This window comes from Python bivittatus, unplaced genomic scaffold (assembly GCF_059951505.1).
Source record: "Python bivittatus isolate LINGU-HERP-01145 unplaced genomic scaffold, Pbiv_v1 ctg000610_np1212, whole genome shotgun sequence".
Classification (NCBI taxonomy): domain Eukaryota; kingdom Metazoa; phylum Chordata; class Lepidosauria; order Squamata; family Pythonidae; genus Python; species Python bivittatus.
In genome coordinates, this window is record NW_028277088.1 from 52,190,477 (window position 1) to 52,208,688 (window position 18,212).

The 18,212-nt window shown below is 37.7% G+C and overlaps 1 protein-coding gene across 3 annotated transcripts in view; it reads right to left on the reverse strand.

Moving 5' to 3' along the window:
- GLI3 (GLI family zinc finger 3) overlaps nt 1-18,212 on the reverse strand; it is a 278,516-nt gene that overhangs the window by 114,028 nt on the left and 146,276 nt on the right. For all 3 annotated transcript variants that reach the window (XM_088150011.1, XM_088150009.1, XM_088150010.1), the window contains exon 5: nt 7,555-7,660. In XM_088150011.1, coding sequence (XP_088006137.1) covers nt 7,555-7,660 — 106 coding nt within the window. The remainder of the gene's footprint in view (nt 1-7,554; nt 7,661-18,212) is intronic.

An 18,212-nucleotide genomic window follows, 5' to 3' on the forward strand; every position in this document is an offset into this window, starting at 1 on the left:
CACAGAAGACAGAAATAGCCCTTTTCTGCACTCTGCCTGGTATAGCACTTCCTTGTCCTTCCTATCTGTTGAATACCATATTCAGTCTCCAGGCATGAACGGTTTTTATACAGACGAGAAGAAGTGCTGAACAGAAATGCAAGGGGTGGGCACAGGACTTCAGACATCTAGGCGCACTAAGGCTACAATATTCTGTCTACTTACTAACACTGGGTAAAATTACACCATAAGAAAAGTTTATTAAAAAATTACTGAATTATGTAGAATTCAAACATAACCCTTCCTTGCTTTGTGATGTCTTCAGGCTGCCAAGAAAGAATGCTGTTGAAAAGCTGTTGTGATGAGGAATAATAGGCTTGTTTATTTATGCTGCTACCTTTTTTATTTATGTGATTTTTATTTCATATTTATCTTATTTAGGATTGCTACATATGTTTTGATTTTATTGTATACTATAAACTATCATGGGAGTGCATAAAGCAGTTTAAATTTTATGCAGCCGTGAACTGTAAACTGAAGATGTACAACAGGAATAATAAAAATTTTAAACAAGTCTTAACAAACAGGTTTCATTAACTCAAAGTGACACATTTCTGTACTTATTCATGGGGGGGGTGCATTATTATCCAGCTGTAATTGCAGTTGTTCTAACACCTAATAAGCTATGGTTGGAAAAACAAAGGCAGGTTAATTTGTGATTTCCTCTACTCATTTGGAGGCAAATTAAGTGTCAAGCAGCTAATACAGAACATATTTCATTTTATGAGATTCTAATTTAATTCTACGCCATACTATTGATGCCTTAATATGGGTGGTTTATCTAAGAAAAGAAGTAATTTATAATTTTTTTCCAACGGAATCTTTAATGATAGGATATGATAGCATAATCATAGCAGTGGCTGTTTGTCCTTAAGTGCACTAAACATCTGACAGCAATTCATTATCATACTAAACTTGCATTTTTGAACAGCTTTTAATTCATATGTATATAATTTTGCTTCAGAGTAAAATGGGATGAAGAATTTCTATACCCAAGTAATTAAAACTACTTTGTAAGATAGCATTTGTCTTTCTCAATGAGAAAATACATTAAAATACTCCTTATTCTATTTGGCTCTCATTTCATGCAAACTGTATTTTGAATTCCCACAAGTGCTAACTAGTTCAAAATATATTTTATGTGGCTGTTATTTCATGTTTATTTAAAAAAGGGAGGGAGGGAGGGAGGGAGGGAGGATCTGGTGTGTGACTAACACAAAATAATAAGTAGCTAAATAACTGTTCAGGGCTATTGCTATTTTGACTAATCTGCTCTATCAATGGCATTAGATGGATGAGTTGTCCTGAGAATTACAGTCTGATTATCTGTTTACAAATACCTTTACCCACTTATAATGCCAGCCATTTTTATTTTCACTTTTTTCAGCATAAAAAATGAGAGACAAAGCTGCCTTCTATCATCCCCAAAATTGCATCATTGTCATAAATTCTACTCTTCTTTTCTAGAGCTAGTTTACATGTGCACATGCATCACTTGATTACTCAGTATTAAATAAATTGCAATTGGAATATAAAATTGCTTCTTTATCAAAGTATTGTGTTACAGGGGATATTAAAATTCTGTGTGCTCTAATAGGTGCTAATTTATTCTCCTATGCAAGTCATATGATAAAACTGCTTATCATATACTCTGAGAATATTACAGGATGAATGTACATGTGAAATGTATCAGGAACTCTATATCCCAACTACTACTGTATATTTTGTTATCATCTATATCATCAATGTAACTTTCAGCTAGTGACTACCGTACAAAAATTAAAGACTGATGATGGTCTGGAAAGTACAAACAACAGAAGAGAAAACATCAGGAATGATCAAAATAGAATTGTGATAAAGACAACGACTCCAATGAGGATTATATTATGGTGATCAAAGAGAAATTGAAAGAGGAGCAGCAAGAAAGAGTACATACTCCTTGAACTTGCTGAGCTGAATCACGCAAGCGCACCTAAAATTCTGACACCTAGAATAGTCATGAATAAAGATCTCTGCAGACATGGAACCCCTGGGGTGTTAACGGTTCAATTCAAAGCTGTTTTACCAGTTCAGCTTGGAAATTCTTCATATAAGCCATCAGTTCCAAAGTAGGGGATGAGAACATCATCTAATTATTCCTGAGTCTTATCCTAAATAACAGGAATAATAAGAAGCAGAGATAGCCTTGTGGTACAGGGAGAAAGCCTTGACCTTTTCACAGCCAAAAGGTACATGGCCCTGAAATCAGTGGCCAGAAACCAAAGGGGTTTCTGTTTGGGTCCCCAGTAGCCTTAAGTGGCCAATAGAAGCAGGGAAGCTGCCTGCCCCTAAACTTACCTTGGGACAATTCTCCACAGGCTGACTACTTGGCAAGATTTGTGCCAGCAAAAGTTTTTTGTTTTTTGTTTTTTTAAAGCACCACTTTTGAAGCTCATTTAGAAAATATGGGTGGAGGCTGCCTTCACAGTGGGCTGGGGATGGGTTGAGAATGACATCATGCAATTCATGTCTTTACAAATGGTTAATGGAATGTCTTTGTATGAAGCAAGCAGGATGTGAATATAAGCCCTAGTAGGGTTTTTATTGGTTTGTTTTTTTTTTAATTTGGTTGAATTTTGCAAAACAGTCTATTTCTGGCCAGGTGCTTGAAACTGTTGCAAGTGTCAAAGCAGATCACAGTGTCTTTCCTATAAGGCTAGTTTCAGTACCTGAAGCCACTGACATGGCTGTTCCTTCACATGGGAAGCACCAGGACTGTGATTTGGACATCTAATAAAAGACAACTGAGAACTGTTTTGAATAAAAAGCTTAGTTTGGAGTTGATTCTGTATAGTCAGCCTAAGTAAGTGTAAAAAAGGAATCATCATCATCACCAGCACCATCATTATCATCATCATCATAGCAGCAGCAGCAACACATTTTCTGGATTGCACCAGAAAATATGCAGTCTGAATACTGTATGTTTAATCCCTTCTTCCAAATAAAATTGCAATGTGGAAAGAAAAACGGCATGAAGGGAAGAAGGCTGAACTTTTTTCATAACAATTAGAAAAAAAGTAGTATTTCATGTTTCAGTCCAGTCTAGGAAAAGGCTTGGGCTATTTTGCAGAAACGAAAGCAATCTAGCAAATCACACACACGCCTTCCTGAGGATATCGGCAAATATAATATAGAATCATTAGACTGCAAATCATTGGGGTCACAAACCTTGCTAAACCAAATATGGTTATTTTGTTTTAGCATGACATGTGGTCTCACCCCTTGTACTTAGCATTATGTTCAAATCAAGCCACTGTGGGTTGATTCCAAGAACTACGGCAAAAACACTTCTGCTTGACATTACATCCAAATGCAGCCTTGACAGACCAACGCTAGGCATGTTTATGCAGAAAGGAATATCCATTGACTTCAACAGATTACTTCCAAGTATGTGAATATAGAACTAGAATCCTATTATGGAATAAGATTCACTATATTCATCGAGGCTTATTTCTGAAGTATATATGGTTGGTTAGGCTTATACTGTCAGACTGAGGAAAAACCCACAGCTATTTATCAAGCCAATTGTGCATACCATTATTCTCGTGATGCTTTTAAAGATAATCTATAGAAACGGGTATCTTTTCAAACAGACTGGGTGACATTGAAATAAAAAGCAATGCTTTCAGTTAGATTACCTTAAAACATTCAAGTGCATTTTATTGCATGACTAAGTGCAACCCAAATAATAAAACACATCACAAGTCCATGGAAGTTTCTTCTTTTCTTCTGCCTCTTTCATATATATGAATATATATATATATATCCACACACACACACACACACACACACAGAGAGAGAGAGAGAGAGAGAGAGAAAGAGACAGAGACAAACACAGTTGTTTTTGTTTTTAATACCCATGGGTGACTGCAACACAGATTGATTACTAGCTTCAGGCTAATTTCTTCTGAAATTACTATTTGGCTAATAAGAGACTGATCCAAACTAACTGCTGATAAAATATTGTGTGTGTAACTTGGTCATGTAGTTAGGAGTGTTAATATCAATTAATTCTACTCGCAAAGGAGGACTTGTTTTAAAACAACTTCATTTTCCCCCCACCATATATGTAATTACACAGCTGTAACTAATAGCCATGGAGAAGCAATCTGCCATCTAAACAACTGGCATTATCGTTCAAAGTAGTATTTGCGCTTTGCTTCTTTTATTTTCACACAGTGAGTGAGGGATTATTAGAGATGATTAAATGTACATATCATGCCTGTTAGCAAAAGGCTGAACTTACTCTGTGAATTTGGTTTTTTGTGGCTTGTAATAGGCTTTTTTCTTCAGTTTTACTGTTCAAAATTATTTCCCCCCATTTATTTTTTTGTAATTTTTAAAAATATATATTACTACTGGGACTAGTACTTATTCTTAATGTAATCTATTACCGATTTCATTTACTATTTTGAGTGACGATACCATTAACTGACTGGACATACATTTAAGCGGTATTCAGAAGCTATAAAAATCTACCAAGATTTTCATTATCTTAGTCTCATATTAGCTGGTGGTATATTGCAAACTTCAGTACTTTTTAATTTAGTGTTTATGAAATTATACAGTAGAGAATAAATTGCAACAAAATATTTGGGGGACCAGTTTATAGCTGTTCATTATAATATTGCAAAAAGCACTGGCATTATTTTGCTTCAATAAACCCACAGAATAAACTCCCAGAATGTTAAGAGTAAATTTTGCCCTTTCACTCTACAAAGAAATCATTCCAGTAATATAATGCTTTGCAAATTGGAGGCAGCTTTGGGAATGGGTGCTTCCTGCTTTACTGCCTCTCCAACACACAGTCCCCCTCCTTATGTCTTGCCTTCTTTAAGCATGATGAAATATTTTATTTGTAGCAATTCTAAATATGAATGCTAACTAGTATTCCTTTTGTAAAAAGGGCACGAAATCAAGATTTAACTAAGGTTAGAAGTCAACTTCATTAGCATTACCTTCGTAGGCTTGTGTAAAAAGGATATCACTTAATAGTTATGTGGCCTGCATAAATCTTGTTTCATCCAGCCAGATACTCTGTAGTAGAGCAGGCCTGAGAGAGTAGGTTGGGAAATGTATGATTCATAAAACAGTACATCCCTTACCTCTACATCTGTACATACTCAATACATGGCACTCTCAGAATGGTATTTACAGTCTCTGCTCTGAGAGCTTAAGGGAGGTGGACTGTATGTACGAATCTGAGAGCTTCTAGATACCCCTTCCTGCAACCACTGAATGCCAGGACAGGGATAGCTCCTAAAGCTTATGTGCTGTAGAGAGCAGTGTTTCTCAAGCTTGACAACTCTAAGATGAGTAGACGACAACTCCTAGAATTCCCCAGCCAGCCATGCTGGCTGGGGAATTCTGGGATTTGAAGTCCACACATCTTAGAGTTCCTACGATTGAAAAACACTGGTATAGAGTCATCTAAAGTGCAAAGGCTCATTAGTTCAGTAGCTTTTACAGCATTTCAAACCCATAGAATAACATGCAGCTATCCACATCTGAGTCGTCTTGGTAAGGATGAAATTGGTCATGTGGTACTTCCTGGTGGTCAATGTAACTGAAATTCCACACAGGATATGCACTGTGTAAAAATTGAAAAAGTGGAGGGGGGAAGCAGGGGGATGGAAGTTCTTTTAACCGATCAAGAGATCTTGCTCATAAATTTAACAAATAAATGTTTGTCACTGATGTAGAAGCTATTCCATGCCAACACTGACAAGAGAAGAAAAGAAAATAGATATAGGGGTGGAGGGCAACATATTGCCAATATTGGGGCAATGTGACATTTGTAACAGGCTAAAGATTTTAAAATTGATGGACAAATATGTATACACAAATGTGAGAAATGTTCCATACCTTCATTAATCACCTGAACATGTACTTGGATATAGGTTTACTTTTGATTTCAATTCTATGGTTGGTTTGTACATGTGCCTCCATGTACAGATTCATGTTTTTAAATATAATGGCTATGAATCCTCTAATCCTTAAGAAGCTACACACGTAAAAGCATTATTTCCTGCTTTTTCTGCAGATAACTCTTGCCATCAAGAAGCATCCTGGTTGGTACAGGATCCCAGCATGTGCTGTTAGCACAAGCAAGGTTTGGACTCAACAATCTGAAGTGTAATTTCTATTATTACACTTCAGTCTTTCCCTACTTAGAATCATCTGAGACTTGTTATATTCATCTGTTCTCACTGGCTGAAACCTCCTTGGAAATTATTGGAAAAGATAGTAGGAAGAAGATGTCACAACTCTGAAACAGCTTACACTTGGAGTCTTGCTTTTAAGGATCCCTTAACTTACCTGATAACATTATTTTGTTCTCTTCCTCCCTTCCTTGAGCCTTAAGGTAACATTTAATCCTGCCCATATATGCCCTTGATTGATTGATTGACTGATTGATTGATTGATTGATTGATTGATTGCGCAAACGTCTAGTTCACCACAATCAAACAACATTCAGCAGCTTATGCAGTGTATATAAAACAAGAATGAAAACATCCATGTTTGGATTAAAATCAATTCCAATCCCAGCATAAAAATCTTAGGACAAAAACCATAAAAAAAAACCAAATATAAAAGTAAAGGAAAAAACCCCTCACAAGTACAAGATGGGATCAAGTATAAACTTAAGAAAAGGCCCTCTGAAATAACTGCATTTTAACATTTGCCAAAAAGACAGCAAGGGGGAAACTAGCCTCATTTCTGTCAGAAGGCTGTCCCAAAGTACCAGTGCTGACATAGAAAAGATGACGTTCAACCTTCTGAACTGCTCGAAAATGTTATTATAAGTAGTTTCTCTTTGGATGTTCTAATAGTTTGGACTGATGCTGGTTGGAACAGGCAGTCTTGAAGTATCCCGGTGCCAAGCCATAAAGGTGGTCATTGGTCAAAATCAGCACTTTAAATTGTAACTGGAAACTAGGAGGGAGTCAGTGCAGGACCCATAAAATTGGTGTTATATGCTCCCAACAGTGAGAACTAGTAAGCATGTGGGCTGCTGTATTCTGCAGTTTTCAAGTAGTCTTGAAGGGTAGCCCCATTAACGCACATTGCAATAGTCTAATTGGGTGGTAACAAGGGAATGGATTATGATAGCTAGCTCCTCCTGAGCCAGGGAGATTGCAATTGGTGCACCAGACAAAGCTGGCCATAGGCCCCTGTGGCCTCAGCCTCTACCTGCTGTTTTGGTAGAGGCCACCAAATCACAGACCCACTCCTTTATAGGTAATACCCCCCTGTTGAGAAACACACTGGTGGCAACAGAAAACCCTGATGTACAAACAGAAACTCTGTCTTACTTGGGTTCAGCTTCCACCTATTTCTGCCATCCAGATCCTCAAAAAAGTCAAGAAAATTCCTTTATTATGATGCCTGTATTTGCTAGCAGATACATTTCCACAGATTGTCTGAAGCAGCAAATAGGATCTTCATTTCTTTCTTTTGAATATTCATACTTACACATGTAGTGGAGGAATAGGTGATGGATCATAATGATAACGTCCCTCATGATGTCTTGCCTCAATTGGTACTGGAGGGTGGAAAGTTGGGAAAAGGTGAGGTGGATCTGAAAAAAGAATGTTCAGATCTCATTATCTGAAATTTTAACAGGATGTTAAAAAAAAAAATCAGCAATCCATACATGTTGCATTAAAAAAAACCAGCTGTCTAATTACTGAATTCTATATCTACAAGTAGTCCTTGGTTAATGACCACTCGTTCAGTGACCATTCAAAGTTACGACGGTGCTGAATAAGGAGACTTACGACCAGTCCTTGGAGTTGCAGCTGTCACAGCGTCCCCGTGATCATGATTCAAATGCTTGGCAACCAGTTCACAATTACGACAGTCACAGTGTCCTGTGGTCACATGATCACCATTTGTGACCTTCACTGTCAGCTTCCAACAAGTAAAGTCAACTGGGAAGCCAGCAGGAGGTCACAAATGATGATCACATGATGTTGTGCTTAATGACCACGATCAAAACAGCTGCAACTACCGTAAATTGGAGTGGTCATGTGATGTTGTGCTTTACAACCATGTCACTTAGCAATGGACTAACCAATTACTACCTCTATATGACTAATGTAATTGAACTCATTTGTGTATTTCTTTACTTTTCTGGTCATTTTGTATAACTCTAATTTTGATGACTGTAGGGAGGAAGAACAACTATTCAGGGACATAAGTTCTGTCCCAGAACACCGGGGATCACATTCAGTAATCAGTAACTACTTCTCAGATTTCAGCATTATTCAGCAGAGAAATAGGTCCTCTCAGGTTTAATTTAGGATGTTCAGATAAACCTATTTTTCCATCTAACCCAGTCAGGTCTACTTTGACTTGTTAGCTTTCCAGGGTCACAGACAAATAGACATTATCTGGAACCTGATTTTTGTTTGGCAGAGATGCCAGGGACTGAACCTAGCATCTTCACAAAGAATGTTCTTTACCACTGAATGTTGACTCCCCAGATCTCGTTTCAAACATTTTCTACAGTCCTGCAGAACTGCAGGAGACATTCAGTTCTGCCAATAAGACTGGAGAAGCATATGACAAAGATAACAGTTTAACTGAGTTCAGTGTAACTTTCATTTATATGAACCCAAGCCAAGTGCTTAAGAAACAAATACTTTCATTTTGCCATGGCAAATGTGAATATTCATATATAATGTTCTCTTTGAGCCACTTTTAATGGATGTTACATAAAGAGGTATTTAACTGTCATGGATGTGTGTACTGTTGGATCACATGGATCAGCTAGTATTTCATAAGCACACCTTGAGAAATAGTAGAACTAGATTTTAAAGAGTTAGGAAAAAACAATGAAATATTAGTAAAAAATGTAGTATTGTAATGTAGAGTAATACTGCAGAACCCTAAAAGAACATAAATCTGGCAACTAAGGAATTATACATGAATATATTTATACTTATTGCTTTAAAAAAATCCAACCCATGTACTATGAAAAATAAAATATATGTTATATACATTATATAAATCAGACAAACATGAAAAAAGACAACAGTGTTTTAAAGCATGAGCACTGATAACCTAAGTTGGACTTTTTGGCTTTCAATAACCATATCCGTGTAGTGTATTTATTTCGTTAAATATAAGCAAGTTAGAACCTAGTGAGAGATATGAATCAAAGCTGTTAAATCTATTTCAGAAAATAAACACACATATTCACCTCCAATAAACACACAATCACAAAGAGAGCGAGCAAGCGAATTCACTCAATAACTTATGTAAACCATACCACCCAATTTCCAGGTAAGATGGTGCTGTAATCGGAGAGATACTAATATTTTCTAGCTAGTCCTACAGTCTTTTCATATTGATAACTGTTTAATTGCTCTCTTAATTATTACCATAAGAACCAGAAGTACATTATTACTATGTATTTTTATTAATGGAGAAGGCTTTTTTGCTATTTGTCTGGATAGCACCCAAAAATATTTCATGACCATTTCCCCCCACTAAGGTGACAATTTTGGCACTTTCAGAAGTACAGAGAAAGATGTGATTACCATTCTCCTTCAGAAAGAATTAACACTACAAATATCAGATGAGATGTGTCTATGGGAATTCTGTATACTTATTTATATCTGATTTACTACATACTTTTAAGAACAACAGTCCCTGGAATCTCCCTCTCCAATTAATGTATGATTACAATTTTAGAAGGTGAGAAAAGTCACTGGTACTTTTTATGGAAACCATAATAAAGAAAGTATTGGGTTTGCCTAGATTTAGATATTGAGAGGACTTAATACTTAACTTGTGCTCCAGCTTCTTCTTTTCATATGGCTGAAAAGCTCACTGGGAAGCTTCTTAGATTTGTCATGAGGAGTGAAATTTTACAGAAGGTCAGAGCTGCTCAAATAATTGAATGGGAAAGTAAAAAGTCTCATCTTATGTTTTTCCCAAGAAGTCCAATAACAAAAAAAGGTCTCCAGCACAGCAAAATATACTGCTCGGGGCGGGGGGGGGGGGGAACCTTCAATATTTCCAAACATGTTTGCTTTGAAATTATCATGCGGCACTTAGAAATCATTCTTAATAGTGTGGAGACTGAAAAATCTTTTACCAATTCAAATTTCTTCTGAAGGATGTGGATTAATTTCTTTTCCTCATGTTTGCTATTACTTGTATTCAGGCTGTTCAATTTCATTTTTTTTGGGGGGGGGAGTTTAATTATCTATTTGCTTGTTTCTTCTGTATAACTTTGGGAACAGGGAAAAATCACCAATTGTAGATTTTTTAACATCTGTGCTCTTTTTACCCCCTTCTCTTTCCCTCTTTCTTCCCTTCTCCCTTGCTTTTTCTTTCCCACCCTTAAATCTGCCTTCGTTTAAGGTTAATATATCTTAATAGATTACTCATCAGAATTTATTTCCTTTTCCTTTCCTCATTTTACTGCATAACATTAACAATAACACCCCCAATTAGTTTATTAATTTGTGTAGGATGCAGGAGGTGAGAGTTCCAGAATGCTTGACTACTAATGACCATGGTTTATTATTTTTTTAAATCCTAGGGATCTAATACAGTCCCTGTGTGGCATGGATCCATACAGAATACATCCCTTCTTGCTATTTTTAATATTAATAATATCTATGGCAATCTCCTTTGCAGTATGGAATGTTGAAGTGCTGAATTCTCCAGCACAGTGTTGATAAGTGTTAGTTAAGTTTTAAGAATATGGCAAATTAAATTGCTTTTTTGTACCATATCCTTCCTAAAGATAAACAGCTTTTATTAAAAAAATGGTTTTGGGGTGGTGGTGAGCAATAATTCTAAATGAGCAACAGATGTTGGGATTTTTATCAGTAGAGTAGCAGCTGAAAGTAAAAAGTCTCATCTTATGTTTTTCCCAATGATACATTGAAACTGTATCAGGTGGAGAAGGTCAGCTTTTAGTATTTATTTCCCGACTGGGTGAACAAAATGTAGAATTTACAGGTAGTCCTCAACTTATGACCATTCGTTTAATGACCGTTCAAAGTTACAATGGCACTGAAAAAAATTACTTATGACCAGTCCTCACACTTACGACCACTGCAGTACCCCTGCGGTCATGTGATCAAAATTCAGGCACTTGGCAACCAGCATGTATTTACAACAGTTGCAGCATCCTGGAGTCACATGATCGCCATTTGTAATCTTCCCAGCCAGTTTCCGACAAGCAAAATCAATGGGGAACCATATGATTCACTTAATGACCGCATGATTCACTTAACAACTGCAGTGATTTGCTTAATGACCACTGCAAAAAATGTCATAAAATCAGATGCGGTCACATGATGCCTTGCTTAATGACCACACTGCTTAACGATGAATTTTCCAGTCCCTATTGTGGTCATAAGTTGAGGACTACCTGTATACAATCCAACCGCAGATACTCAAAAACTGATATATAATTGTTTTCAAGCACTGAAACAGTAACCAGTGGATCATATAAGTGTCTGAGCTCATTTTTATCAAATTTTGGATCCCTTTTAGAGTGTAACACTCCATCTAAATTACAGTGGTACCTCGGGTTACGAACGCCTCTGTTAACGAACTTTTCGGGTTACGACTAGCTCCGGCTGCAAAAATTTACCTTGGTTTGCGAACTCCGCCTCAGGGTACGAACAGGATACGCGGCCATTTTCCCTCCCATGACACGGTCCCCGGCCATTTTTCCACCCCTGACACGTGGTCCGTGGCCATTTTCCGCCCCTGACACGTGGTCCGCGGCCATTTTTCCGCCCCTGACACGTGGTCTGTGGCCATTTTCCACCCCTGACACGTGGTCTGCGGCCATTTTTCCGCCCCTGACACGTGGTCCGCGGCCATTTTCCGCCCCTGACACGTGGTCCGCGGCCATTTTTCCGCCCCTGACACGTGGTCCGCGGCCATTTTCCGCCCCTGACACGTGGTCCGCGGCCATTTTTCTGCCCCTGACACGTGGTCGTAGGGAGGGGGACTCTCCCTCCAAGCAATAGCCGCCTCCCTGTCCTCCACACCAGAACAGATTAACGGTAATTACATTGAACTTATGGGGAAATTTCCTTCGGGTTGCGACCAATTCGGGGTGTGACCAGAGTCACGGAATGAATTAAGTTCGTAAACCAAGCTTCCACTGTATATTCCTGAATTCATAATATTTTGTAAGTATACATATGTGAATTTAATTTAGAGGATATTTGGCATGCAATTATTTTTTCCCAATGAAAACATATTTTCCTTTCTTCTGTACACAAAAATTGCTTTCAGCTAGATTTGCTGAAAGATAAAAAAATTATTAAGCAAATGGAATAAAAAATGGAACACCACTAAGGTATTTGAGTTCAAATTATCTGATACAATTCTTATGAAAAGCACTAATAACTGGCTAAAGTTAAATTCTCAAGGTGAAAGTTAAAGAACTATTAACTCTTTATGCATATCATCCATCTCAAAATCAATACAGATCTTTGGTTTCTACTAAATAAGAATTTTATTCATTCATTTATCAAATTCTGAGGCTGCCTGGACTCCAGAACAACTCTGGCTGGCTTACAATTAAGGCTGGCCAACCTTAAACCAACCAGAACAAAAACAAAACAAAAAGGGGCTCCATAAGCAACCTGTCCTCAAGACATGGGAGAATAATCAGGTCTTTAATGATTTCCTGATTGACATAAGGGGAGGAGACATACAAATCTCTGGGGGGAGATCATACTAGAGGGCAGCAGCTGCAACACAGCAGATGCATTTCCTGGGTCCCACAAGATGCCATGGCTTAATTGATAAAGCACACATACCCTGCTGGGCCATATTGGATTTAGCAAGCTTCATGCTTCCAGAACAGAACTTGTATTATATTACACCAGTCAAAGATAAGGAGAAGTGTAGAAAAGTCTAGATTTTTAGACTCAGATAAATTAAGCAACATAATAATGCATCATCTATTGGGGACATAAATGGAGAAGTTTATACAGATTCCAGATCTATTAGCCATCTATTAAACGTTACTCTAAATTACTGTATATAAACTCTACAGTAGTTCTTCAGCAATAAAATTAGATTCTTTTTTTAAAGAGAAGTTACCACATGATTATCAAATTCACCATTAATCTTATATTACCTGTTTCTCTTCAAGAAATCTGCATTAAAATATGTAATTTTGGAAGGATCTTATGGTTTTCCAATGGAGTAATACATGTCTTATGTTACTGGAGGTATATGGTAAAGGTTTTTCCAATATATCTCTATGTTGTACAGGTAGTCCTCAACTTATGACCACAATTGGGACCAGAATTTCCATCACTAAGTGATGCGGTCATAAAACGTGATGTCATGTGACTGCATCACTTAGTGACAGCAATCCCGGCACCCCCCATTGCTGTCACTAATTGAATTCCACCAACTGTTATCCAAGGACCCACCCTGATTGAAGCCATTCTAGGCTTTGTCCGTTCCAGCCCCAAATCTTGGTTATTCCTGGTAAGGAACTGCCTCCCTTTCAACTCTCCCTAACTACCTATTCCCCCCCATCTCTACCCTTTGGGCCGCCCTGCACCCTGCCTTGCAGGGCAGCAAGGGGCCTCAGCCTGCACGGCTCTGGGGCTGCTTGCCAAGCTGCAGCTCTGGGGTTTCTTGGTGTACTATGGCTCTGGGCTGCAAGAAGCCCATGAGCAGCAGCATAGTGCGAAACCACAATCGCACCTGAAAGCCTCAGCTGCCCCAGCCCAGTCCAGTCCAGCCCAGCTGCGTGGCACAAAGGGGCTTCTTGATGTACCACAGTTCTGGGGCTACAAGAAGCCCCTGAGCCATAAAGCAGTGCACAGCCACCCCTGGAAGGCTCAGCTGCTCCATCCTGGCCCAGCAGCACGGTGCAAAGGGGCTTCTTGGTGTACTGCCACTCCAGGGCTACAAGAAGCCTGAGCTGCAGGACAGCATGAAACCCTTTGCAGCACGAAGCCCAGCCCCAGCCTGGCCCAGCAGCACACCACAAAGCCCCAGCCACCTCAGCCCACTATAGTCGCCCTCGCTACCCGGCACTCCAAGGCCCCTACCGCCCTGCGCTCTGCTGCCCCACCTGACCTGCTCCTGCTCCAAACATGCCCGGCCTGGCCCTTTGCAAGGCAGCTGTTGGCCACATGAGGCCATCTTCTCCAGGTCTCACGAAGAAACCACTGTGCACAACCTGGGGAAGAAAGCCTCATGCAGCCAGCAGCTGCCTTGCAAAGGGCCAGGCCGGGCATGTTTGGTTACCAACAGGAGCAAGAAGATGGCAAAGGTCATATAGGGTAGCAGGGGCTGTGGAGTACAGGGGGCCAAAAGAGCATAGATGGGGGGGAGATAGGTGGCTGGGGGGAACTGAAGCACCCCTGTGGTTTTAAGTGCAGGTAGGCTGTCAAACACCTGAATTTTGATCATGTGGCCCCGGGAGCGCTGCAACAGCCATATCTTTAAGGACCAGTCTTAATTCCCTTTGTTCAGTGCCACCATAACTTTGAATGGTCGCTGAACAAATGGTTGTAAGTCAAGAACTACTTGTAGTTTAATGAAGGAAATATCACAGCAGTTCCTGAATGGGATAACAATTCCACTATAGGCTTTACACTTAGGACCTACTTCCTTGATGAATATGAGTGCTAAGATCTAACAGCCATTTTGTCTTGTTCTTCTGAGTAATGTACATATACATACAGCTGTCAAGCTTCTCAATGTCAGATTTTTAATTAATTCTTGTTTTAAATCCAAACAGGACCCAGTAGCTATAATTTTTTTTTCAACATTGAGAATGCTTTTAAAAATAGCTTCCATTAAGTTTTTGAATCATATTTAATTTTCAGTTTTCCAAAGTTTTATATTTTGGACTGACATGGTTCATACAACTCCTAAAACGCAGGTAAGTATTAGTGATGCAAGCTTCCTTTGTTAAATTGTGTAGAGGTGCATGCCAAATGTCTATTTTCTCCATTTACTTTTAATTTGGCTTTAAAACTTCTCACTTATATAATCAGAAATTCTGAAAACACTGATTTTAGATGAATTAGTGGAAGGTTCTACTACATGCAAATGACACTTATGGTTTATAAATCAGACATTTCTATTCCTAATCTCATTTCATTTACAAGTCTGGTATATGGACTCATTACAAATGGAGATAATGTGATCTGATGGCATTAGGTTATAGCAATTATTCTAATAAGTATAAAAACTGACTTTAAGTTCTATTCTGATTCCATCATTTTTGTGAATGGACCAATATTCCAATACACCAATATTGTGAGACATAGTCTCCAAATTTCAAAAGTGCATATGGAACCTTAGTATAGAAAATGCAAATCAGCAGAAACATATTCCTTTTAACATATAGTCAAGGCCCTCAGTTTTTAAATATAAAATCAGATGAAAAATGGCCTTTGTTTCCTGTAAGTATATGCAGATCTAACAATATTTTAAATTTCCATTCTTACCCCACATAGTTCAAAAGTGCCAATGGAGGCTTTCATTTGGAATTTGTTCAAATAAGCTTCCCAATATGGCACGAAAATGTGGTAGCCCACAAAGAACAGTAATCTAGCTTTAAAAATCACTGACACAGAATATTCCGTTTATACTGTGCAGACTCTCAAAAGAAAAAAAATATTTACAATAGGGTAAATACAGAGCCCATCAATATATCATAAATCATTCCAATGTATGCAAATGTAATGAGCATGCTTCTCAGGTCCTAGTTAAATGAGCTAAATATGCATATAAATTCATATAGACAGATCAGATCAGATCCTTAACATATTAATCAAGATTTAATTAACATAAAATCTATTTTTAAAGGCTAATTCTTAGAATTTGGCTTTTATATTGCTTTCTTGGTAACAAATATGAGTTGATCCTGCATCTTGGACAACTGCAATAATTTTATAATGATTCTGTCATAGTATGGTATAGTATAGTACAACTTAGAATAATAATTTTGAGTGCACTTCTACTGCCTTTTACATGGATATATATTTTTTGAACATTAACTGCAGTATGACTAGTAAAAAAAACTGTCTACATTAGTGCTCTCACCACTCTCCATAACAATTAGAAATATAGAGAGCTGATACTGATACTGACAGACTTTCAAAATATGTGGAGGATTATGTGGCTTCAGAGGTAAAACAATTTTAAATCAAGAAGGGTGGTATACAATACCGTATTTTTTAAAAAAGAAATTTTAGTTCAATAAACTTTAATTCAGAAGACTGTCTGAGATATACCAATGTCCTCTATAGGAGTTATTCTGGAAATAATGCAGAGTAAGAAGAACTTGCTCATTCTACATAAAAACCTGTTTCTGTAATCACCCATGAAAGTACTGACCATAAACAGAGTGATATCCTTTAAAAGGTTTGTTTCCTTCATCTTTTCCAAGACAAACATTTCTTCACACTGCTTGAAATACAGACTGCAAAGATAATACTGTATGTCCAAAATAGGCTAAAACACCTGTGGTATTGGTGTCTTTTGAGTGAAGATACAGTATATCCAAATGGAGGCAATTTCCTTCACAACTATTCTAACATCATGATGCTAATCATACTACCAATTTTTCTTAAAGCATGTCTGACTTACTGTCTGAGAAAAATAAACTGGGTGCACAAAAGCCAAATCCCCAGACTTAACACCAATTAGAGCTTCATTTCAACAAACTCAAATCTGTTTCTCTGGCTTCTCATTTGGTATCTTCTAAATTAAAAATGTGTATACTTAAGTCTAATGGAGTATACTGTATCTGTACATCTGTAATAAGACCACCTGTTTTGTACAAGCAAGGTCCCAGATGCAGTCGCTAGTAACTTCTAGTCTGAAGGGCCACACACCAGGGAAGAAGCAATATTTCTCCTAAGAACTTGGAGATTCACTGCCAATCAGTACTGAATTATATGGATAAATAGTTTGACTTCATGTAAAGATACAACTGTGCCATTTTTATGGTTAAGAGACACTGTGCTTTTAATGGTTACAGTCAACAATGAAATCATCTAATACAGTATTTATTTTTCCATCACTGCTTATTAGTGCCAGGAAAAACTTTACCTACACATCTCTGCTTCTGATATCCTGAAAAAGGTAACAAATTTACATTTCTTTTATAAAATTCACACATTCACTTCGTCAGTATTTAACTGGAGTAATACAGTGCATCTAGCTTCCCTCAAAATCACACTGCTACCTGTTATTAAAAACATACCAAACATATAAACATATCAAACATATTAAAATATAATGCACATTGAGTTAGTTTGTATGCCATCACCCATGCAAAGAAATGTTATACATAATGCCACTCAGTATTTGACAAGGGGACTCTTATTTCGGAAATAGTGCTAATTGGAACAGGATACAAGCAAACAGAGGTGATGTAAAGTAGCCTCCAGTAAATGGTTCATCAAGAGTCTAAAAAAATCAGATCCTTCTCCCATGAAGGAAGGAAGGAAGGAAGGAAGGAAGGAAGGAAGGAAGGAAGGAAGGAAGGAAGGAAGGAAGGAAGGAAGGAAGGAAGGAAGGAAGGAAGGAAGGAAGGAAGATCAAAATCAAGTTTGAACTAGATAGTTGATAAAAGATGGCACTGATATTGCTATCTTGCTGGCTTTTAACTTTTATAAGAACTATTTTCAGGGCAGAGTACAGCCTGAATTATATTGATTTCACATCAGCAGTAAAGAGATGAATAATCTATTGGTGGCTAGGAATGAATTAAATTTTTATTCAGGTGGCCAAATGTTGATGCAAAATACAGTTCCACATTGCTTCAGTTTGACAAATGAACAGAAATTCATAAATGAGGAACTGCATAGACATACACAGAGATACATACATCAACTTTTACGTTAACAAAAATAACTATGCTAAAATATTCTATGTAGTTATTTAAAACAGGCATACCACTTCCTATAAAAAAAATCAAAAGCACAAAGATACACTTGCCCCATTAAGAACCTCAAAACTACTTTCAAATAAATCAAGTATATTAAGAAAACAGACCTGATGGATGTCAGGTAAGCTTTATTTATAAAGACGAAATTACCCAAATGTCAGACACATTTCAACCCTGTTCAATACTTCTCAGCATATAAATCGAATGAAAT